This window comes from Hoplias malabaricus, chromosome 7, assembly GCF_029633855.1.
Source record: "Hoplias malabaricus isolate fHopMal1 chromosome 7, fHopMal1.hap1, whole genome shotgun sequence".
NCBI lineage: Eukaryota > Metazoa > Chordata > Actinopteri > Characiformes > Erythrinidae > Hoplias > Hoplias malabaricus.
Window position 1 is genome coordinate 11823844 of NC_089806.1, and position 25991 is coordinate 11849834.

Here is a 25991-nt window from a genome sequence, read left to right on the forward strand (position 1 = left end):
ATGAGGTCCTTCTTCAGGGTTTTTCTATGCTGCCTCTCCTTTCTCTTGGTGAATATCTCTGCAAGCTACAGTAACCCAACAGAGATTTTAGCCCAGAGTTATGCACAAAGAAGAAATTATGGGAACCCACCAAATACCCGACTGCCACCGAGGACCCTTAACCCAGCTGGTGAGTTTCACTGAACTAAACACTACCTGTAAAATGGTTATTTTTTGACTGTGCTATTTAGTATAAGTTAAACTCTGTGTGTTAATGTTTGGTCTCAACCAACTCAAAGGGGAAATCCACCACTGTTTCAAAGTTTATGATCTGATGTACACTTTTAATTGTCCAGTAATGGCAAATGGAACCAGCCATCACAACATCTACAAAATATCAGAAATGCAGAGTTTTAAATTTTTCAGATTTAATACAGTTGTTGTTAATGGTGAAACAGTATAAAATCAGAAATAAAAACACAAGCTATTAACTATTTTCCTTGCAATACCATGCACGAGCCTCTCCACCAATGTGCTCTTTTGCAATGATTGTGAAACTGTGTCTCAGCCACTGGAAGGTTTATTTGTTATCACCAACACTGTGTATAATAATATAACTTCCCATTTAATGGAATATTTCACACCAAACCACTGTAAACAACATTGTTTCCATCTTAAAGATTTAATTACACAGAGATTTAGAAATATTTTTGGAAGTACTTTTATATCTATTCAGAAATGTACTTGGGGTAAGTGCTCCATTCTAAACTCTTAAAGTCAAGCTTATGGTTTAATCTGTGCCCCAAACCTCACATTTTGATGTTTGGTCATGTTTGCATTTGGCCTTAGTCTGCATCACAGAAGAACACTCTGGTGCATTGTTGTTCTTGATGTGTCACAGTAATAAAATCACAAACATGATTATGTGCTTCCCACATAAATTGGTTTAAATCTGTCACTTTCATTTGAAATATAATGGAATTCTGATCTGATTTTTAAATCTTTTTTTTTTTTATGTCAACATTAAATGCATGTTTACAAAAACTGTATTTGGGTGGCATGCGTTTAAATGATATTTTAAAGCAATACCCCAGCTTTTTCTGACCTAATCTCTGTCATCCCGCTAGCATACAGTTAGTTACCACAGAAAATAAATTCTCTGTATCTTGAAGAGGACAGATTAATGTTGATTTTAAATGAACTTATTTGCCCATTGGCATCTATTGTAAATAGATCCAGAAGTTTCTGTTCGTTTATTGAATACAGAATTATTGCCTGTGGTAAGTGGCCACATGCTATAGACCTGTCAAAAACATTTGAAAAATAATTGAAAATGCTGGTGTATGCCTTTAAGTATCCCTTTAAGTCTTACAGGAAGGAATTCATTGACTCCATGACTGATATTTTAAAGGAGGCATGAATTGCCCTTGAAAATTTGATTTCAAATTGTCTAACAGCTTTGTTTCACTGTCCTCTTTTTGTCTCACTAATCTGATGTACATCTCCCCCTTTGGTGGTCCATAGTACACAATAATTATAGGTTTATTGGACACCGTTACCTTCACAAAGACCAGCCGAGAATACTGCCACTAATGGCAGCATATCCTGGACCGACAAGTCCTTCTGCAGTCAAGATTTATAACTGGATAAAAGACTTGTTGCCTATAGACAAAGAAGCAAAGCAGGAGCTGAAAGGTGAATGGGCTTCAGTAGTTTGTCGCAAAGTTCCAGTCCCTGAACTATCTTCTACAGGCCCCCAGCTACATGTTACAATTAGAGAATCACATGCTGGTCAAGGAAAATCAGCCAACAATCAACAGCAAACATTGGCAGGTCTGGAAATATCCAGCGGAAAACTAGGACAATCCAAGGTAGATCTTGAAAAATCCAGAGAAAATCAGGAGAAATCCAGTGTAGAACAAGAAAATTTAGGTCTAGAACAATCCAGGGAAGATCTAGAGCATTTAAAGACATATACAGAAAAATCCAGTGTAGGTTTAGATCAATCCATGGTAGATCTTAAACAATCCAGGGTATATGCAGATCAATTAAAGATAGATACAGAACAATCCAGGGGAAATGCAGATCAATTAAATATAGATACAGAACAATCCAGGTTAGATCTAGAGCAACCAAGGATTGTCTTAGGACAATTCATTGTAGATCTAGAAGAATCCAGATCAGATCCAGAGGATTCCATGGTAGATCAAGAACAATCCAGGGAAACTCCAGAACGATCCATTCCACATCCAGAACTGTCGTTTATAGATCCAGAACAATCACTTCTAGTTCCTCAGCCATCACTTGCAGGTCCAGAGCGGTCACTGGCCGGCCCAAGCCACTCACAGACAACACCAGAATGGTCACTACAGAGACACTCACTTAATAAACAAGCATCAACCAGTGCACCTGTGACATATTCCCAACCAACAACATCTTCTCCTATTTACCTGCGGCCCTGGGTGACCTCACCATGGCTGCCTAAGTCCACAGTGACACAAGAACTATACCCTGAGTCCACACCAGCATCTCTGACCCCAGAGCGGTATCCTCAGGAACCCTCACCCCTGCCTGAACCCCCGGTCAGAGCACAGGGTGACATAGCCATCGCAGGGAGGACAGGTACAATACTCCTTTTGGAGTCCTGCCTAGGCCTGTTCACTTTGAAAACACAGTGTGTTAAAGGTAGATGTAGTGATATGACATTCCTGAGCCTTTTCTGTGGTTCTTTATCAGTTTTGTTCATTTAACACTTAAATGTTGTTATATATTTCTATCTATTTAATATCTCTTATGCATTTTTATAGCTTTGAATTTTCAGGCACATTTGCCAGAATGTGATTTATAATGCTGTAAATAAGAGTGTCATCTCACTGAATCTCCTTTAAGACAGTTTTTAAAACACGAACATGCTCATTTTAATTTTTTTACTGGCTATTAGAATAATCAATAATAACAGACTAATTTTAGTACAGCAGTCGCTGTCTGTCTGATATGAGACCCAATGCCAGTGTGTTGTGCATTTGGTTTTTATTTATTTTCTGGGAGTATGTTTAAAAATGAAAGTAAGAAATAAGCCTAAATATATATATTTTTTTCAGTGCATTTATAGCCCTCCTGTCTTCTTCAATTTGTTTTCACTTTGACCCCAACAATTTAAACCCCCATTTTTTATCGCATAAATGCACTTTATAACACAGGTTAGGGCCCTAAAGCAGAGGGAAGGATTTTTGAAGTGATAAAACTTCAATATTGTCAGCAAACCCAAAACAACTATGTGCATAATGATGATGTCTATAGAATGTACAGTAAATGTTCATATCATCATGTTGAATTTTTGTTTATCTGGTTTTCCCCATTAAATTAGGAAAAGTAATTAAATATTTATAATAAATGTATTAATACATTTTGATTTTAATGTTTAAAGATTATAATCTTTGAATACGGCTACCACAAATATGGGACATTTGTTGTAATTAATTAATTCAGCTTATTGTATTCTTTATGATATTGTGTCAGAATATCAAATGGTTCGGCATGCATTACTAACCCTCTAATCAACAAAGACATCTGCCTTGATCACATAGTGTCACTGATCAGTAACAAAACATGTGTTTTTTTACTCTCAGCTACTGACTCTCAGTGTAGGAGCCGTCCGCTGGACCTTGTGTTTATCATTGACAGCTCTCGCAGTGTGCGTCCAGGTGAGTTTGAGAAGGTCAAGATCTTTCTTTCGGACATGGTGGACACACTGGACATTGGTGCAGATGCCACCCGTGTTGCTGTGGTAAACTACGCCAGCACAGTCAAGATCGAGTTCTTCCTCAAGTCCCATTTCAGGAAGGAGAGTATGAAATATGCCATCAGCCAAATTGGGCCCCTGGCTGCTGGCACCATGACCGGCTTGGCCATCAAGAAGGCCATGAATGAAGCCTTCACCGAGCAGTCGGGAGCTCGGCCCAAGTCCAAGAACATTTCCAAGGTGGCCATCATTGTCACGGACGGACGTCCTCAGGACCAAGTGGAGGAGGTGTCTGCTGCTGCCCGGGCCACAGGGATCGAGATCTACGCTGTGGGAGTGGACCGGGCCGACATAGCCTCATTGAAGCTAATGGCCAGCAACCCATTGGAAGACCACGTCTTCTACGTGGAAACCTACGGAGTCATCGAGAAGCTCACCTCCAAGTTCCGGGAGACTCTGTGCGGTAGGAATACAGGGGGTGGTGGGATGTGCTGTTCTTCTCTGCTTATAGATTGTAGCTCATATTCAGGAAATAGACTTCAGATGAATTACAAACCATGGCAGTGATTCCCAAACATCTTCTATAGCCCCCTCCCCCACTCCTTTTTGTAAATAAGAATATTTCTGAGCCACCCCACTGCAGCTCCCACAGACAGGTCTGTTACTTCCAGACTCCAGTGAAATATATTTAATATATTGTAATTCATACAAAACTGCACCTTCTTATTGAACAGAGGAAAAAAAGTGTCAGATCACTTTTACAGTGGAATTATTACAAGTGACAGAAATTATGTGTCTCATTTATTTATTTGCACCCCACCCCCCAATAGCTCTGCACCCCCACTTTGGGAACCACTGCACTATATCATTGATAAAGAATATTCACCCTGCTAAATGTGAGTGAGTGAGTGAGCAAGCAAGTGGGTTAGAGAGTGACTTATTGAGCAAGTGAGAGGGTGAATGAGTTAGAGAATGAGCGAACTACAAGCTACAAGCACTATATGACAGTAAGACCTGTGTAAATAATAACATTCAGATTTTGATCTTTATTACGTCGCCTGCTAGGGCCATTCTTTGATTTCCCCTTTTATTTGCAACATGTTTTTACTCTAACCCTTTACAGATGGCTATATCACAAGTGTTGCACAATGAGAACTTTTCAGTATCACATTTTACAGATGTTGATTGCCTTAATAACACTCATGTTTCTCTCCCTGTTGAGACATTACTCTATGTGTTTTAAATCTAACAGTTTATATTTTAGGTCCTCTTCCTGCTGATCTTACTAAACTGTATGGAGTTAATAACATTATTCATGTTTCAGAGTGTGGATGTCCTTTCTACGTGTGATGAAGATAATCAAGATTTTTTAGGGTCTCAAGCTCTACCTTATTTGCTGATTCATGTTGCTATAGGTGCATGTCTCTAAGTAAGATAAGATCTTAAAGAGGTGATGAATATGTGACACAGGCCGCTTCACTGTAGCAAACTTGTTCTCATTAATTTAACACTGAATTAACTGATGTTTTGTGTGGAGATGAATTCAACTGTATTTGGTCTTGATCTTACTCCTTCAACTGTAATATCATATGTATCATGTATAATGGGAGAAGCTCATGAGATAGGAGTGATCTTGTTTAACATAGAATTATGGTCCTGTAATTTTGTGGGAGCTGCTCGAGGGGCTTTAAATCAATAACAACAGCTCGTTTCAGGTTCCCGGGATCCGTGTGCCTCGGAAAATGACTGTGAGCACATTTGTGTCAGCAGTGGCTCATCCTATCACTGCAAGTGTCGGAAGGGCTATATTTTGAACGAGGACCAGAAAACATGTTCCCTCAAACGTAAGAGTCTGTAGATCATATACAGACTAATGCCATACTGTTCTCATACAAACTCCATTTAAAAAAAGTTGGAAAAGTACATGAAATGCATTAAAACACAGGTATCAGATATTCAAGTCTACTTTGACATGTTTGGCTTTTACATATTTCAATGAAAACAACACACAAAAATAATAATGTCAAACTTTATTAAATTTATAGATTAAAAAAAAATAATATATATTCATTTGGAATCAATTCTGCAGAAATATTTTTAAAAGTGTTCTAAAACTTGAATTTTAAGAAGTTGAGTCTCTGAAAGTATCTAAAATAGATGATTATCATGTTATCATGCTTTGACACTGAAATGGCGTAGAGAAAAAGGCCTTTATGAGCAAGGACAGGTCAAGATATGCCAGTTTGACCAAAATAATATGCACCCACTACAGTGCAAAATGTCATTAAAACGTTCAACGCATCACTGTATGCTACTGTCGAAAAAATAAATGTGAAAACAAATTCCCAGTACACAACTGAAGACTTCTTTGTTTGGAAGTCTTACTGGCCTCAAATATGGAACGTTTACAAAAACATTAATAGGTACATATGTTAAAAACGTAAACTAAATACTGCTTCCTCTTTTTACTGGCATTTTCCATTTACTGTCCCAACGTTTTTGGAATTGGGTTTGTACATCTTATCAAATTTGACCAGTGGAAAACATACAGATAGCACTGTTTAATTTTACTTTGTTGTGAAGCTTGCATACAGCAGAAACTCAGTGAAATCAACGACTAACCTGTTAAGCCAGTGATTGTTTTTTTATATCCATCTACACTACCATAGCTGTGTTTGTCATGACTTTTAAAGTCATACAATACTACATATTACATGATACATATTAGATTGTGACAGTGTGCAAGCATGATGATAGTATATGTGAATAATACCAATGTCTGTTGTCTTTACATCAGTGTATTCTGAATCTGAATCCAACTGAGCTATCAGGGTGGATTAGGCCTTCCATTCTATGCCTAATATGAATGGAGTTATCATAGATAGTCCTCCTGCATGGAGCATGCCACACAGCCATGTTGAATGAAGCATGCAGGCAGCTCTGACTTGTTATTACTGTTCTTTTCTGTTCTGTAAAACATCCTTCTCTCTGTGATTATCAAGACAGATGACAGACGTTTGCCTGTGAGCTGGTGGTTCTACAGTACTGTGGTATATGTTCACGGCTGCATTGTGACATGAGTCTTGACACTCTGAACATCTCTTAAAACGTCACTAGCTTTATTAATTTGTAAATCTGGAACTTTAACCAGCCGTTATAACATTAGCATATTGGCCTTTTTATTTAACACTCATCATTTTTGGTAGTAACCTTGAATTTGCACAAATTTAACTCCACAATTCTGAAATCATTATAGACATTTTAAGTAAATAAGATTATGTTATGTGCCAAATAAGTAAGTAAATAATTTGATGTTATTTTACATGAACTCATTCTAGATGTAGACCCCTGTGAAATGGGACACGACTGTCAGCACATTTGTGTCGGGAACGTCACTTCATATTACTGCAAGTGTCGTCCTGGTTATGTATTGAACAGAGACAAGAGAACATGCTCCATCGCCAACAATGGAGAAGGCATTGAAGGCATCAGTGGCATCAACATTGGCCACAACAATGGTGAAAATACCACCAGTGAGTCTAGCATACTAGAAATGGTAATGAGCTTGGTTCATGCCATTTCATAGTATCACTTGCATATTTATGTAGGTGTCTTTATAAGTAAACCTAATGTTATTCAGCTTGCTTATTGTCACTGCTGAGTCTGATGTTATCTGATGAGACTTAAGCCACAGTAGGTAGGCAAAGATATTGTAGGATATTTTCCATTCAGAATGGGAAAAACTCTCAAAAAACATGAACTATAAGTGTTTGGAGACACCCCACATAATTATTGAATTTGGCTGTGTTGAGGAGCATCTGTTTTGGACACAGATATTCAACTGTTCACAGAGCTTATATAATCTCTGCAGAAAAACATGATACAAAATGGCATGCTCTAGAACATCTCCACATGAGCTTCAAATCACCATGCTCAATGAGACACATGGGCTAGAGGATTGTAAACCCCTCTAGCTTTGGACAGTGCAGCAATGTTCTCTGGTGTGATGGAGCACCTTCCAAAACCTTTGGGATGAGTGGGAGTGGTGTTTATGATCCTGAAATAATCATCCAACATCAGTACATCATTAATGCCCTTGTGATTGAAGAAGTATAAAAGATGCTAATGTTGGAAAGGCAGGGCAAACTGCCTATTAATTCCCTAATTTCAGAAGAAATGTCGGACAAGCAGGTGACAACACATTTTGCCACATTGTTTTCTTAAAAGAGGAAATGCAGCCATTAACTGGAGTATTACGACATGTTCCTGTAGCTGTGGCTTGTTGCAGGTGTGGACGCCTGTGCACTGGGTCATGACTGTCAGCACAGATGTGTGGGCAGTGGCTCTTCCTATTACTGCTCATGTCCCCCAGGCTTTGTATTGATGGAGGATAAAAAATCATGTTTCAAAGCCAGTGATGATGATGATGATGGTGACAGTAGTGCCAGTGAGTAATTTGTTATAAATGGGAATGACTTGGTATAATATTTTGCAAGAACTCCCAGATGTGTTCGAAATGGCTCCCTATTCACTATTCTCTATATTACTCACTATATAGTGCCTTATTATAGGGAACTGGATTCAGGAGAGTAGTGAAAGGTTTGGGAGACTACTTCTCGTGTATTTTTACCAAACATCACAGCATATTATGGCAATTATTTGTACATTACTTGCTTTGCATTGTGGGAATGTTTGAGAGCACAAAAAAATTGTTCACTATGTTTTCTGGACACCATTACAAAATGGCAGAAACCCCAAATAGTGCACTATATAGTGAATAGGGCACAGTTTCGGACACAGAAATTTGGTCCCAACAACATAGGCAGATGTTTTTGAGGGTAATTTCCACATACAGTGTCTTACTCCGCCTCATTGCAGGTTCGGACCACTGTGCAGTGGGACATGACTGTGAGCACATTTGTGTGAGCGCTGATGGCTCCTATCACTGTGAATGCAACAGGGGCTTTGTCTTGAACACAGACAAGAAAACATGTTCACGTAAGAGTTTGTAGACCAGGCTATTCAAATGAGGGCACTCCAGTGTTTCCCATTTGAATAGTCCTCTTGTAGACAACTAAATTATTGTCATTTTTTTAAAAAGGTGTTAGTTGGCAGATTTGTGGTAGCTCTATATTCAGCAGTGTAACCCAGAGTTTTCTCAGATATCTTGTTGCAGTTGCTTATCCCAGTGGTTCCTGGAGCTTGTAGTGTTTTTCTATGTTTCTGAGGACTTGTTAATTATCTGAGCAGGGAGTTTGAAAACATTAAAAGTAGCAAAGCAGGGTACATCAGTACCAGATTTAACAAACACTTAAATGGTCGCTATGCAGAGAACAGTTTGTGGTTTTATGGAGAAGTGTGATGTCTGTGTCCAGTGTCTTACTCCGGCTCATTGCAGGTTCGGACCACTGTGCAGTGGGACATGACTGTGAGCACATTTGTGTGAGCGCTGATGGCTCCTATCACTGTGAATGCAACAGGGGCTTTGTCTTGAACCCAGACAAGAAAACATGTTCACGTAAGAGTTTGTAGACCAGGCTATTCAAATGAGGGCACTCCAGTGTTTCCCGTTTGAATAGTCCTGTTGTAGACAACTGAATTACTGTCATTTTTTAAGAAGCCCTTAGTTGGAAGATTTGTGGTAGCTCTACATTTTGGAGCCACATGTTTGAAATAAATCACTAATATGTAAATTAATCCATATTCAGCTTAAAGTATACTCAGTGTACGAGTCATTTTCACCACTCTTCTACTACAGCTGAAGTGTATTTCTTTGAGCTGCTGATTGAACTATAAAAAGTAACAGTAAAACTATTCTAATCATTAATGTAAAGAGTGTAAAATAAAAAACAAATGCTTTAATACAAACTAACAAACAGACTTTAAAAAATTCATTCATTCATTCATTATCTGTAAGCGCTTATCCAATTCAGGGTCGCGGTGGGTCCAGAGCCTACTTGGAATCATAGGGCGCAAGGCAGGAATACACCCTGGAGGGAGTGCCAGTCCTTCACAGGGCAACACACACACACACATTCACACTTATGAGTCACCAATCCACCTGCCAACATGTGCTTTTGGACTGTGGGAGGAGACCGGAGCACTTGGAGGAAACCCACACAGACACAGGGAGAACACCAACTCCTCACAGACAGTCACCCGGAGCGGGAATCGAACCCAAAACCTCCAGGTCCCTGGAGCTCCAAAAACATATGTTGGTAGGTGGATTGGCGACTCAAAAGTGTCCATAGGTGTGAGTGTGTGAGTGTGTGTGTTGCCCTGTGAAGGACTGGCGCCCCCTCCAGGGTGTATTCCCACCTTGCGCCCAATGATTCCAGGTAGGCTCTGGACCCACCGCGGCCCTGAACTGGATAAGGGTTACAGATAATGAATGAATGTATGAATAGAAGAGTGGTACAAAAAATACACAAATTAAGTGCAAGTTATTAAAGCTTTAATTACATATTAGTGATTTAGGACAAATTAGTGGTTCCAAAATAACTGAAGTACATCAGCACAATTGAAATATTATTTCTGTTGTTCACAAAGGCAGGGGGACAGGATCAGGGAACAGTTCAGTGGTGGTAATGCAGAGAACAGTTTGAGGTTTTATGTAGAAGTGTGTTGTCTGTGTCCAGTGTCTTACTCCGGCTCATTGCAGGTTCGGACCACTGTGCAGTGGGACATGACTGTGAGCACATTTGTGTGAGCGCTGATGGCTCCTATCACTGTGAATGCAACAGGGGCTTTGTCTTGAACCCAGACAAGAAAACATGTTCACGTAAGAGTTTGTAGACCAGGCTATTCAAATGAGGGCTCTCCAGTGTTTCCCATTTGAATAGTCTTGTTGTAGACACCTGAATTACTGTCATTTTTTAAGAAGCCCTTAGTTGGAAGATTTGTGGTAGCTCTATATTTTGGAGCCACATGTTTGTACTAAGCCACTAATATGTAAATTAATCCATATTCAGTTACACTTAAAGTATACTCAGTGTACGAGTCATTTTCACCACTCTTCTACTACAGCTGAAGTGTATTTCTTTGAGCTGCTGATTGAACTGTAAAAAGTAACAGTAAAACTATTCTTAAATCATTAATAGAGTGTAAAATAAAAAAAAATGTCTTAATACAAACTAACAAACAGACTTTAAAAAATTAATTCCTTCATTCATTATCTGTAACCGCTTATCCAATTCAGGGTCGCGGTGGGTCCAGAGCCTACTTGGAATTATAGGGCGCAAGGCAGGAATACACCCTGGAGGGAGCGTCAGTCCTTCACAGGGCAACACACACACACACATTCACACTTTTGAGTCACCAACCCACCTGCCAACGTGTGCTTTTGGACTGTGGGAGGAGACCGGAGCACCCGGAGGAAACCCACGCGGACACAGGGAGAACACACCAACTCCTCACAGACAGTCACCCGGAGCAGGACTAGAAACCACAACCTCCAGGTCCCTGGAGCTGTGTGACTGTGACACAAACTGCTGCGCCACCGTGCCACCACTGTACCACTCTTCTAATTTAATTTAAAAATAATTAAGTATTTAGTGTAGTATAAGTCATATACATCCAGTTAACAAGTACTTTAATATGTAATACCATATATTGTTGAGGGGCGGCACGGTGGAGCAGCAGGTAGTGTCACAGTCACACAGCTCCAGGGACCTGGAGGTTGTGGGTTCGATTCCCGCTCCGGGTGACTGTCTGTGAGGAGTTGGTGTTCTCCCTGTGTCTGCGTGGGTTTCCTCCGGGTGCTCCGGTTTCCTCCCACAGTCCAAAAACACACGTTGGTAGGTGGATTGGCGACTCAAAAGTGTCCATAGGTGTGAGTGAATATGTGAGTGTGTGTGTTGCCCTGTGAAGGACTGGCGCCCCCTCCAGGGTGTATTCTAACCTTGCGTCCAATGATTCCAGGTAGGCTCTGGACCCACTGCGGCCCTGAATTGGATAAGCGCTTACAGATAATGTATGAATAGAGTGGTACAAAAAATAGAGTGGTACAAAAAATACACAAATTAAGTGCAAGTTATTAAAGCTTTAATTACATATTAGTGATTTAGGACAAATTAGTGGTTCCAAAATAACTGAAGTACATCAGCACAATTGAAATATTATTTCTGTTGTTCACAAAGGCAGGGGGACAGGATCAGGGAACAGTTCAGTGGTGGTAATGCAGAGAACAGTTTGAGGTTTTATGTAGAAGTGTGTTGTCTGTGTCCAGTGTCTTACTCCGGCTCATTGCAGGTTCGGACCACTGTGCAGTGGGACATGACTGTGAGCACATTTGTGTGAGCGCTGATGGCTCCTATCACTGTGAATGCAACAGGGGCTTTGTCTTGAACCCAGACAAGAAAACATGTTCACGTAAGAGTTTGTAGACCAGGCTATTCAAATGAGGGCTCTCCAGTGTTTCCCATTTGAATAGTCCTGTTGTAGACACCTGAATTACTGTCATTTTTTAAGAAGCCCTTAGCTGGAAGATTTGTGGTAGCTCTATATTTTGGAGCCACATGTTTGTACTAAGCCACTAATATGTAAATTAATCCATATTCAGTTACACTTAAAGTATACTCAGTGTACGAGTCATTTTCACCACTCTTCTACTACAGCTGAAGTGTATTTCTTTGAGCTGCTGATTGAACTGTAAAAAGTAACAGTAAAACTATTCTTAAATCATTAATAGAGTGTAAAATAAAAAAAAATGTCTTAATACAAACTAACAAACAGACTTTAAAAAATTAATTCCTTCATTCATTATCTGTAACCGCTTATCCAATTCAGGGTCGCGGTGGGTCCAGAGCCTACTTGGAATTATAGGGCGCAAGGCAGGAATACACCCTGGAGGGAGCGTCAGTCCTTCACAGGGCAACACACACACACACATTCACACTTTTGAGTCACCAACCCACCTGCCAACGTGTGCTTTTGGACTGTGGGAGGAGACTGGAGCACCCGGAGGAAACCCACGCGGACACAGGGAGAACACACCAACTCCTCACAGACAGTCACCCGGAGCAGGACTAGAAACCACAACCTCCAGGTCCCTGGAGCTGTGTGACTGTGACACAAACTGGTGCGCCACCGTGCCACCACTGTACCACTCTTCTAATTTAATTTAAAAATAATTAAGTATTTAGTGTAGTATAAGTCATATACATCCAGTTAACAAGTACTTTAATATGTAATACCATATATTGTTGAGGGGCGGCACGGTGGAGCAGCAGGTAGTGTCACAGTCACACAGCTCCAGGGACCTGGAGGTTGTGGGTTCGATTCCCGCTCCGGGTGACTGTCTGTGAGGAGTTGGTGTTCTCCCTGTGTCTGCGTGGGTTTCCTCCGGGTGCTCCGGTTTCCTCCCACAGTCCAAAAACACACGTTGGTAGGTGGATTGGCGACTCAAAAGTGTCCATAGGTGTGAGTGAATATGTGAGTGTGTGTGTTGCCCTGTGAAGGACTGGCGCCCCCTCCAGGGTGTATTCTAACCTTGCGTCCAATGATTCCAGGTAGGCTCTGGACCCACTGCGGCCCTGAATTGGATAAGCGCTTACAGATAATGTATGAATAGAGTGGTACAAAAAATAGAGTGGTACAAAAAATACACAAATTAAGTGCAAGTTATTAAAGCTTTAATTACATATTAGTGATTTAGGACAAATTAGTGGTTCCAAAATAACTGAAGTACATCAGCACAATTGAAATATTATTTCTGTTGTTCACAAAGGCAGAGGGACAGGATCAGGGAACAGTTCAGTGGTGGTAATGCAGAGAACAGTTTGGGGTTTTATGTAGAAGTGTGTTGTCTGTGTCCAGTGTCTTACTCCGGCTCATTGCAGGTTCTGAACACTGTGCAGTGGGACATGACTGTGAGCACATTTGTGTGAGCGCTGATGGCTCCTATCACTGTGAATGCAACAGGGGCTTTGTTTTGAACGCAGACAAGAAAACATGTTCACGTAAGAGTTTGTAGACCAGGCTATTCAAATGAGGGCACTCCAGTGTTTCCCATTTGAATTGTCCTGTTGTAGACAACTGAATTACTGCCATTTTTTAAGAAGCCCTTAGTTGGCAGATTTGTGGTAGCTCTATATTTTGGAGCCACATGTTTGAAATAAATCACTAATATGTAAATTAATCCATATCCAGTTACACTTAAAGTATACTCAGTGTACGAGTCATTTCCACCACTCTTCTACTACAGCTGAAGTGTATTTCTTTGAGCTGATGATTGAACTGAAAAAAGACAGTAAAACTATTCTTAAATCATTAATAGAGTGTAAAATAAAAATAAAAATCTCTAATACAAACTAACAAACAGACTTTAATAAATGAAGCAGTAAAACTGAATTCAACAATATATGGTATTACATATTAAAGTACTTGTAAACTGGATATATATGACTTATAATACACTAAATACTTAAGTATATTTAAATTATATTAGAAGAGTGGTACAAATAATATATGAATTAAGTGCAAGTTATTAAAGCTTTAATTACATATTAGTGATTTAGGACAAATTAGTGGTTCCAAAATAACTGAAGTACATCAGCACAATTGAAATATTATTTCTGTTGTTCACAAAGGCAGGGGGACAGGATCAGGGAACAGTTCAGTGGTGGTAATGCAGAGAACAGTTTGAGGTTTTATGTAGAAGTGTGTTGTCTGTGTCCAGTGTCTTACTCCGGCTCATTGCAGGTTCGGACCACTGTGCAGTGGGACATGACTGTGAGCACATTTGTGTGAGCGCTGATGGCTCCTATCACTGTGAATGCAACAGGGGCTTTGTCTTGAACCCAGACAAGAAAACATGTTCACGTAAGAGTTTGTAGACCAGGCTATTCAAATGAGGGCTCTCCAGTGTTTCCCATTTGAATAGTCCTGTTGTAGACAACTGAATTACTGTCATTTTTTAAGAAGCCCTTAGTTGGCAGATTTGTGGTAGCTCTACATTTTGGAGCCACATGTTTGTACTAAGCCACTAATATGTAAATTAATCCATATTCAGTTACACTTAAAGTATCCTCAGTGTACGAGTCATTTTCACCACTCTTCTACTACAGCTGAAGTGTATTTCTTTGAGCTGCTGATTGAACTGTAAAAAGTAACAGTAAAACTATTCTTAAATCATTAATAGAGTGTAAAATAAAAATAAAATGTCTTAATACAAACTAACAAACAGACTTTAAAAAATTAATTCCTTCATTCATTATCTGTAACCGCTTATCCAATTCAGGGTCGCGGTGGGTCCAGAGCCTACTTGGAATTATAGGGCGCAAAGCAGGAATACACCCTGGAGGGAGCGTCAGTCCTTCACAGGGCAACACACACACACACATTCACACTTTTGAGTCACCAATCCACCTGCCAACGTGTGCTTTTGGACTGTGGGAGGAGACCGGAGCACCCGGAGGAAACCCACGCGGACACAGGGAGAACACACCAACTCCTCACAGACAGTCACCCGGAGCAGGACTAGAAACCACAACCTCCAGGTCCCTGGAGCTGTGTGACTGTGACACAAACTGCTGCGCCACCGTGCCACCACTGTACCACTCTTCTAATTTAATTTAAAAATAATTAAGTATTTAGTGTAGTATAAGTCATATACATCCAGTTAACAAGTACTTTAATATGTAATACCATATATTGTTGAGGGGCGGCACGGTGGAGCAGCAGGTAGTGTGACAGTCACACAGCTCCAAGGACCTGGAGGTTGTGAGTTCGATTCCCGCTCCGGGTGACTGTCTGTGAGGAGTTGGTGATCTCCCTGTGTCTGCGTGGGTTTCCTCCGGGTGCTCCGGTTTCCTCCCACAGTCCAAAAACACACGTTGGTAGGTGGATTGGCGACTCAAAAGTGTCCATAGGTGTGAGTGAGTGTGTGTGTTGCCCCCTCCAGGGTGTATTTTCACATTGCACCCAATGATTCCAGGTAGGCTCTGGACCCCCCGCGGCCCTGAACTGGATAAGCGCTTACAGATAATGAATAAATGTATGAATAGAAGAGTGGTACAAAAAATATATGAATTAAGTGCAAGTTATTAAAGCTTTAATTACATATTAGTGATTTAGGACAAATTAGTGGTTCCAAAATAACTGAAGTACATCAGCACAATTGAAATATTATTTCTGTTGTTCACAAAGGCAGGAGGACAGGATCAGGGAACAGTTCAGTGGTGGTAATGCAGAGAACAGTTTGTGGTTTTATGTAGAAGTGTGATGTCTGTGTCCAGTGTCTTACTCCGGCTCATTGCAGGTTCTGAACACTGTGCAGTGGGACATGACTGTGAGCACATTTGTGTGAGCGCTGATGGCTCCTATCACTGTGAATGCAACAGGGGCTTTGTTTTGAACGCAGACAAGAAAACATGTTCACGTAAGAGTTTGTAGACCAGGCTATTCAAATGAGGGCACTCCAGTGTTTCCCATTTGAATAGTCCTGTTGTAGACAACTGAATTACTGCCATTTTTTAAGAAGCCCTTAGTTGGCAGATTTGTGGTAGCTCTACATTTTGGAGCCACATGTTTGAAATAAATCACTAATATGTAAATTAATCCATATTCAGCTACACTTAAGGTATACTCAGTGTACGAGTCATTTTCACCACTCTTCTACTACAGCTGAAGTGTATTTCTTTGAGCTGCTGATTGAACTGAAAAAAGACAGTAAAACTATTCTTAAATCATTAATAGAGTGTAAAATAAAAATAAAAATCTCTAATACAAACTAACAAACAGACTTTAATAAATGAAGCAGTAAAACTGAATTCAACAATATATGGTATTACATATTAAAGTACTTGTAAACTGGATGTATATGACTTATAATACACTAAATACTTAAGTATATTTAAATTATATTAGAAGAGTGGTACAAATAATATATGAAAACTAAGTATATTATATGAAGTGTAAGAATATGATTTTAATTACATATTAGTAATATATGGGCAGCACGGTGGCGCAGCAGGTTAGTGTCGCAGTCACACAGCTTCGGGGATCTGGGGTTTTGTGTTCGAGTCCCACTCCTGGTGACTGTCTGTGAGGAGTGTGGTGTGTTCTCCCTGTGTCTGCGTAGGTTTCGTCTGGGTGCTCTGAATTTCTCCCATGGTCCAAAAACACATGTTGGTAGGTGGATTGGTTACGCAAAAGTGTCCGTAGGTGTGAGTGAATGTGTGTGTGTGTGTGCCACGCTGTGAAAGACTGCGCCAAGTGATTCTGGGTAGGCTCTAGACCCACCACAACCCTGAACTGGATAAGTGTTTACAGACAATGAATGAATATTAGTGATTTAGTACAAATTATTCAATCACTCGTTTATTTTCTGTAAGCACTTATCCAGTTCAGGGTTGTGGTGGGTCCGGAGCCTACCCGGAATCACTGGGTGCAAGACAGGAGCACACCCTGATGGGGGTGCCAGTCCTTGATATAGTACAAATTAGTGGTTCCAAAATAACTGAAGTACATCAGCACAATTGAAGTATTATTTCTGTTGTTCACAAAGGCAGGGGGACAGGATCAGGGAACAGTTCAGTGGTGGTAATGCAGAGAACAGTTTGAGGTTTTATGGAGAAGTGTGATGTCTGTGTCCAGTGTCTTACTCCGGCTCATTGCAGGTTCTGAACACTGTGCAGTGGGACATGACTGTGAGCACATTTGTGTGAGCGCTGATGGCTCCTATCACTGTGAATGCAACAGGGGCTTTGTCTTGAACCCAGACAAGAAAACATGTTCACGTAAGAGTTTGTAGACCAGGCTATTCAAATGAGGGCACTCCAGTGTTTCCCATTTGAATTGTCCTGTTGTAGACACCTGAATTACTGTCATTTTTTAAGAAGCCCTTATTTGGCAGATTTGTGGTAGCTCTACATTTTGGAGCCACATGTTTGAAATAAATCACTAATATGTAAATTAATCCATATTCAGCTACACTTAAAGTATACTCAGTGTACGAGTCATTTTCACCACTCTTCTACTACAGCTGAAGTGTATTTCTTTGAGCTGCTGATTGAACTGAAAAAAAGACAGTAAAACTATTCTTAAATCATTAATAGAGTGTAAAATAAAAATAATAATCTCTAATACAAACTAACAAACAGACTTTAATAAATGAAGCAGTAAAACTGAATTCAACAATATATGGTATTACATATTAAAGTACTTGTAAACTGGATGTATATGACTTATACTACACTAAATACTTAAGTATATTTAAATTATATTAGAAGAGTGGTACAAATAATATATGAAAACTAAGTATATTATATGAAGTGTAAGAATATGATTTTAATTACATATTAGTAATATATGGGCAGCACGGTGGCGCAGCAGGTTAGTGTCGCAGTCACACAGCTTCAGGGATCTGGGGTTTTGTGTTCGAGTCCCACTCCTGGTGACTGTCTGTGAGGAGTGTGGTGTGTTCTCCCTGTGTCTGCGTGGGTTTCCTCCAGGTGCTCTGGTTTCCTCCCACAGTCCAAAAACACACGTTGGTAGGTGGATTAGTGACTCAAAAGTGTCCGTATATGTGAGTGTGTGAGTGAATGTGTGTGTGTGTGTTGGCCACTGTGAAAGACTGCGCCAAGTGATTCTGGGTAGGCTCTGGACCCACCACAACCCTGAACTGGATAAGTGTTTTCAGACAATGAATGAATATTAGTGATTTAGTACAAATTATTCAATCATTTATTTATTGTCTGTAAGCACTTATCCAGTTCAGGGTTGTGATGGGTCCGGAGCCTAACCAAAATCACTGGGTGCAAGACAGGAGCACACCCTGATGGGGGTGCCAGTCCTTGATATAGTACAAATTAGTGGTCCCAAAATAACTGAAGTACATCAGCACAATTGAAGTATTATTTCTGTTGTTCACAAAGGCAGGGGGACAGGATCAGGGAACAGTTCAGTGGTGGTAATGCAGAGAACAGTTTGAGGTTTTATGGAGAAGTGTGATGTCTGTGTCCAGTGTCTTACTCCGGCTCATTGCAGGTTCGGACCACTGTGCAGTGGGACATGACTGTGAGCACATTTGTGTGAGCGCTGATGGCTCCTATCACTGTGAATGCAACAGGGGCTTTGTCTTGAACCCAGACAAGAAAACATGTTCACGTAAGAGTTTGTAGACCAGGCTATTCAAATGAGGGCTCACCAGTATTTCCCATTTGAATTGTCCTGTTGTAGACAACTGAATTACTGTCATTTTTTAAGAAGCCCTTATTTGGCAGATTTGTGGTAGCTCTACATTTTGGAGCCACATGTTTGAAATAAATCACTAATATGAAAATTAATCCATATTCAGTTACACTTAAAGTATACTCAGTGTACGAGTCATTTTCACCACTCTTCTACTACAGCTGAAGTGTATTTCTTTGAGCTGGTGATTGAACTGAAAAAAAGACAGTAAAACTATTCTTAAATCATTAATAGAGTGTAAAATAAAAATAATAATTTCTAATACAAACTAACAAACAGACTTTAATAAATGAAGCAGTAAAACTGAATTCAACAATATATGGTATTACATATTAAAGTACTTGTAAACTGGATGTATATGACTTATAATACACTAAATACTTAAGTATATTTAAATTATATTAGAAGAGTGGTACAAATAATATATGAATTAAGTGCAAGTTATTAAAGCTTTAATTACATATTAGTGATTTAGAAAAAATTAGTGGTTCCAAAATAACTGAAGTACATCAGCACAATTGAAATATTATTTCTGTTGTTCACAAAGGCAGGGGGACAGGATCAGGGAACAGTTCAGTGGTGGTAATGCAGAGAACAGTTTGTGGTTTTATGTAGAAGTGTGTTGTCTGTGTCCAGTGTCTTACTCCGGCTCATTGCAGGTTCGGACCACTGTGCAGTGGGACATGACTGTGAGCACATTTGTGTGAGCGCTGATGGCTCCTATCACTGTGAATGCAACAGGGGCTTTGTCTTGAACACAGACAAGAAAACATGTTCACGTAAGAGTTTGTAGACCAGGCTATTCAAATGAGGGCTCTCCAGTGTTTCCCATTTGAATAGTCCTGTTGTAGACAATTGGGTAACACTTTAAATTATAGCTCGCTAATTACTGGGTAAGTACAAAGTAAGTATCTATTATGTGAGCCATAAGATAAAATAAGTACAGAGAAAGTAAAGAGTATTATAATTGAAATATGTGATTATTACTGGGTATCTTACAAACATTTTACAACTAAGGAATAAGAGTAGAAGAGAAACACCCATTGCATCATTAGTCAGCTATGTACATATAATGCCTCAATGCATATCGGCTAAACAGTGTAGAATATCTCAGAAGTATGTGATGATGATCATTGTGGTAAATCACATGTCCTGACACTAATGCCTCAAAGTACCATGAAACTCTGCTAGTGCTTATAAAGAATGTAGCTGGCCATGTCCTTCTCTGTAGGTGCACTGTAAATAGCTTTAAAGGATCTATAATTACATTCTGAACAACAGTGAATTCAAAATCGAAGCTGCATTTCTTATTTATAAAAAAAATGACAGTAATAGTCACTTGCATAAAATGTTATGTTTTAGTTCAAGTTTATAATCTATTATTATACTCAGGGGTACAATGGATTCAGAACGTAGTTATGTGCCGTATTTGTAAAGTGTTTGTAAGATACTCAGTAGTAACCACATATTTCTACTATTATACCCTTTACTTACCCATTACTTATTTTATCTTACGGCTTGTTTAACAGGTACTTACTCTGTACTTACACAGTAATTTGCGGGCTGTAATTTAAAGTGTTACCAACAATTGAATTATTGTAATCTTTTTAAGCAACCCTTAGTTGGCAGATTTGTGTTAGCTCTACATTTTGGAGCCACATGTTTGTACTAAGTCACTAATATGTAAATTAATCCATATTCAGTTACACTTAAAGTATACTCAGTGTACGAGTCATTTTCACCACTCTTCTACTACAGCTGAAGTGTATTTCTTTGAGCTGCTGATTGAACTGTAAAAAGACAGTAAAACTATTCTTAAATCATTAATAGAGTGTAAAATAAAAATAAAAATCTCTAATACAAACTAACAAACAGACTTTAATAAATGAAGCAGTAAAACTGAATTCAACAATATATGGTATTACATATTAAAGTACTTGTAAACTGGATGTATATGACTTATAATACACTAAATACTTAAGTATATTTAAATTATATTAGAAAAGTGGTACAAATAATATATGAAAACTAAGTATATTATATGAAGTGTAAGAATATGATTTTAATTACATATTAGTAATATATGGGCAGCACGGTGGCGCAGCAGGTTAGTGTCGCAGTCACACAGCTTCAGGGATCTGGGGTTTTGTGTTCGAGTCCCACTCCTGGTGACTGTCTGTGAGGAGTGTGGTGTGATCTTCCTGTGTCTGCGTAGGTTTCGTCTGGGTGCTCTGAATTTCTCCCATGGTCCAAAAACACACGTTGGTAGGTGGATTGGTTACGCAAAAGTGTCCGTAGGTGTGAGTGAATATGTGTGTGTTGGCCACGCTGTGAAAGACTGCGCCAAGTGATTCTGGGTAGGCTCTAGACCCACCACAACCCTGAACTGGATAAGTGTTTACAGACAATGAATGAATATTAGTGATTTAGTACAAATTATTCAATCACTCGTTTATTTTCTGTAAGCACTTATCCTTAATAACTTGCACTTATGAATTAAGTGCAAGTTATTAAAGCTTTAATTACATATTAGTGATTTAGAAAAAATTAGTGGTTCCAAAATAACTGAAGTACATCAGCACAATTGAAATATTATTTCTGTTGTTCACAAAGGCAGGGGGACAGGATCAGGGAACAGTTCAGTGGTGATAATGCAGAGAACAGTTTGTGGTTTTATGTAGAAGTGTGTTGTCTGTGTCCCGTGTCTTACTCCGGCTCATTGCAGGTTCGGACCACTGTGCAGTGGGACATGACTGTGAGCACATTTGTGTGAGCGCTGATGGCTCCTATCACTGTGAATGCAACAGGGGCTTTTTCTTGAACCCAGACAAGAAAACATGTTCACGTAAGAGTTTGTAGACCAGGCTATTCAAATGAGGGCACTCCGGTGTTTCCCATTTGAATAGTCCTGTTGTAGACAATTGAAGAAGAGTTTGAAGGCCAGGCTATTCAAATTAGAGAATAATAATGCAGATTTCCTCCTGTAAGTTTGTGGTACGTTCACCTAAACTAAAAATAGCACAAAAAGTAAGGAAATTTGTGTTTGGTCGATTATTTCTTTGTTGCTGCTTGGCAATAAATTTTATACTGTTGGAAAGCCTGTTAATTTCCCTTTTAAATGGTGCCACATTTGTAAGGGACATGCATTTGTGAGATGAGCAGTAGAGCTAAGTATGTGGGTTGCACCCCTGAAAAAATTTGCCAAATTCTCTCTGCCAATGACAACAGCTTATATTGTGTGATGGTGTGGGGCTCTGTGGGGGCGCGCGTTGTCATCTTGGAGCATAGAGTTCGGTCCTAGACTGTGGAGATATGGGATTGCCACTGGTTGAAGAATTTAATCTCGATATCTTTCTGCATTGAGTTTGCCTCCAATGATGACAAGCCTTGTTTTTCCAGTGGGGGAGATTCCGCCCCACACCATCACACAACATAAGCTGTTGTCATTGGCGGAGAGAATTCTACTGCTCATCCCACAAATGCATGTTCCTTACAAATGTGGCACCATTTAAAAGGGAAATTAACAGGCTTTCCTACGGTATATGATTTATTGCCAAAAAGCATTGTTACAACAAAGAAATAACCTACAAATAAAAAATTTATTTGTTTCAATAAAAATTATGATCTTTCTCAGTGTTGGAAAGCATACACTGTTGACTGGGCAAGACCTCATCTGTCTTTAACTCAGAATTTAACTCTAAATCAGAATCAATTCCACATTGATTCACCACTGAGGCTTGAACTCCAAAACATTATGTAACACTCACAATGTTGTAAAAACCCACTACAACATTGCATTACATAAGTGTTACATTAGGTACTAATGAACTTTACAAATCAGCTGCTCTGTAAGAGAACACAAGTTTGTTTAATTAATACAGTCTACATTATCCTCTAAATATAAAGACTCAAAGTTTAGAGAAGTAAAAAATACTGTATTCCAGAGTTCACTTACAGTGCATTCCATTAAAATGTTTTCAGAGTTTAGAATGAGATTGGATACAAGTACTGAATAGTGTTCCCACTGGACACGGAAAATAGTTTGGAAAGCTTGATGATTGGACATGTTGCTGTTGGTCTAATGGTCTTTGCTCTGCTGTAAAGAAATGAAGGTGGAGATAGTGCAGGATCCATGTCTTTGTGAAGCCAGACTGGCCTTCCAGAGACAAACACAAAAATCCCTCCAGGACCTCAATGGCAAACATATCCTTTCTGTCTAGTCATGGTTTTGTGTGAGGCTTAATATCAGGCTTTAAAAGAGAACTTGATATATTTTAAAGATCATTTCTGCATTACTAAACCATTAAGACATTGTTTAATGTGAAATGCTTTGTTCTATAGGAACATTATTGTTATGGATGTGCAGAAAAATAATGTTCTCTCAGATTTGGAAATATAATTTAAGTCCAATTAACAGTGAAAAATATTTAGGGTTTAAAACACTAGCTGGCTCTTCTAATGAATGACCAAATAATTAGCAATGCGGTCTTATGACAGACTAAGGTACACTTTTCTCAAAGATTATGAACACTGAGACCTTAACTGTGGTCATACTAGCGGCCATCACTAGGAAAGTGGAAGAAATGGAAAGAATGCTGGCTTGAATGTGGCAGCCTACAGTTTGGTAAGTGAGTGTTCCTCTTCACTGTGGTCTGTAGAAGATGGTGGCTGAACCACAACTTCAACCATCTTTTTGTTCCCAAAGGTCAAGCTGAAGTTGTGGAGCTCTCTGCTGTGGACCACTAAAGCCAAGGAAAATTCTCCACTTCTCTTCCAATTAAACATAGCTGCAGCACTGGAAAATCAGACCTCCAAACCAGCAGAGCTTCATGCTACCAGAAGATGGAGAGTTCATGTTTGAATCTTAAAAATCACGGGTCAGATTGAAGAAAGGTTTTCTAAGAACATCACACACGGTCCTAAGACGTTTATAACAATGTTAAGAAAAGGGTTTTTTTGCATATCTTAAGCAAACAATTCTTTAATTTACATTTGTAAACTAGCTATTCAGTTTAGTCCCCTCCTTAAAATCCTGAGATCAGAAAAATGAAGGAAATCAGGACCCTAAATTATGATGGAGGAAACAGCTATCTTTCTTGAGTTCTTTTCAAGAACAATTTTATTTGAGAAGATAAGAAAAAAAAATGTGCTAGTGTTTAACATCGGAGTCTAAACGAATAATGACACACACTGAAAAATAGGGATCGTTGTCCAGATTTTTTCTCGTAATCTGGAGAAAATCAGATATGAAGAGATAGCACTGCAGTGTTGATCTCTTCTAGAGAGTAGAGCACATTCTGACCTCTGTGTTTTAGATTTTTTCCAAAACCAATAAAAAGGGTGTAGCCTTACATTAATTTCAAGCAATTTTATGGTTTGTTGTCTGTTAAAATATGTAGTACATTCACCGCTGTACCTTATATATTTGTATCTTTTTTGTTTTACTTTGTTTGCATGTTTATATTTTAGATCCTTTATTAAAACTGATTCTTTAGAATTATAAATTAATTTAATAGGACATCTCAGATTTGTCGTAGCTCTTGAATCTTTATTGTATATCGTTATATCCCTTACACATGTCGATCAAATGAAGAATTAGTCAGAATAAATTAAAAATAACCAGAGCATGATTGTGTACTTTATATGCTGAAGTGTCATCATAATATTTCACCTCTGTTACTGTCCATAACCACTGACAGTACCCACACTGTGTTTGGTGTCAAATGAAAAAGAATGCCATCAAATGAGATTCTATAGAGCAACTGTCATGAGCTTAATGTAATATTCTTGTGGCTGAATGCTGGGAAATCCTCACAGAAATGTTCACACATCCAGCATAAAGTCTTCCCAGAGGAATAGAGGCCGTAAGAAATGTTGGAAATCCACTGCCCGTACAGTGTTTGCTGTGAGATGCTTGGTGGAAGTATGAAATTCTCAGAAAAGCTTCAGAAATATGTGTCTGTCTGTTACGTGTGTGAGATGTGCTTGAGTCAACAGTTCCAGGCCTCATCAGAAGAATGGCACAGACCTGGAGTCGGCCAGCCTGATTTTTCATTGGGGTGACAAAGCAGTGGTTTAAATCATTCATCCACATCCAACATCACACAGACGGAAACACACAGGCACTTTAACCTAAAAAATCACAGCTGTAGTTATGACACTTCTGTGAATAACCTGCTCTCCCGTCAGCCTCTTCTGTTTGTTAAAGCAAAAACTAAAAGCGAACATGCTACAGTTGCCAGGTGACGGTGATGGAGGGCAGACTGATGCCCGTTTGCAGACTTGAGATCACTGTGTTAATTCTCACAGCAAATATTAACCGTTTTACAGAGAAGCAGACATCTCTTTCCCTCCATACAGCAGCTCAGTGCCAAAGCTACTCACACTCAGCCTGAGCTGAGAACCCACAGAGAATCGTGACGGATAAACTGAAGATCACTGGCTTCCACAGAGCATTCAGGACATTTTATTCAGCCGCTGCCCTCTCAGTGACCTTCCTGAACCAACACTACAATAAAAGTATAGACACACTTCGCTATGTCTTTGCCACATTCTCAAAGGCACATATTTAGAGACATACTTTATTATGAGCTGAAAATGTACATAAACAGTACAGGACACTCATTCATTCATTCATTCATTATCGGTAACCGCTTATCCAGTTCAGGGTCACGGTGGGTCCAGAGCCTACCTGGAATCATTGGGCGCAAGGCCAGTACAGGACAATCTTATTAAAATGTGATTAATTTGACTGGTCAAAGCCAAATTACTGTATTTCACCTTCTTTTAATTATAGCCAAGTTTTTAGTCTACACACTTTTTATAAACCTTTTCATGGGTCACAAATTTCAAGCTAAAACCACCAAATTCAGTACACTCATAGAACATATAGTGTAGATTCATGCATATACTTTTTAGAGCATTCTGAGTTATGGATTTCAGAGTATGAGCTTCCCAATAAGAATTTTTACCGCAGGAATATTTTGGCCAAAATTTCAAGCTGCTCTAACTCAGTAAATTTTCATGCCATGACCATGAGATTACGCATGGTGAGACCTGGGCACACCAGGGATCCGTC

General features: G+C 39.3%; 1 protein-coding gene across 1 annotated transcript; it reads left to right on the plus strand.

Annotated features, from left to right (window-relative positions):
- matn3a (matrilin 3a) lies at positions 1 to 24271 on the plus strand. Its single transcript, XM_066677556.1, has 6 exons — positions 1 to 169; positions 3609 to 4184; positions 5437 to 5565; positions 23018 to 23116; positions 23468 to 23537; positions 23619 to 24271. The coding sequence occupies exons 1-5, from the start codon at positions 1 to 3 to the stop codon at positions 23515 to 23517; spliced, it is 1023 nt and encodes a 340-aa protein (XP_066533653.1). The 3' UTR covers positions 23518 to 23537; positions 23619 to 24271.
- The last annotated feature ends 1720 nt before the right edge of the window (positions 24272 to 25991 follow it).

Excerpts from the sequence above, each read along its gene's own strand:
- matn3a (XM_066677556.1), top strand. The coding sequence starts at position 1 with ATGAGGTCCTTCTTCAGGGTTTTTCTATGCTGCCTCTCCTTTCTCTTG. Across the intron at positions 4,185-5,436 it reads GTTCCGGGAGACTCTGTGCG|GTTCCCGGGATCCGTGTGCC; the intron begins GTAGGAATACAG and ends AGCTCGTTTCAG. Across the intron at positions 23,117-23,467 it reads CCAGGACCTCAATGGCAAAC|TAGCGGCCATCACTAGGAAA; the intron begins ATATCCTTTCTG and ends CTGTGGTCATAC.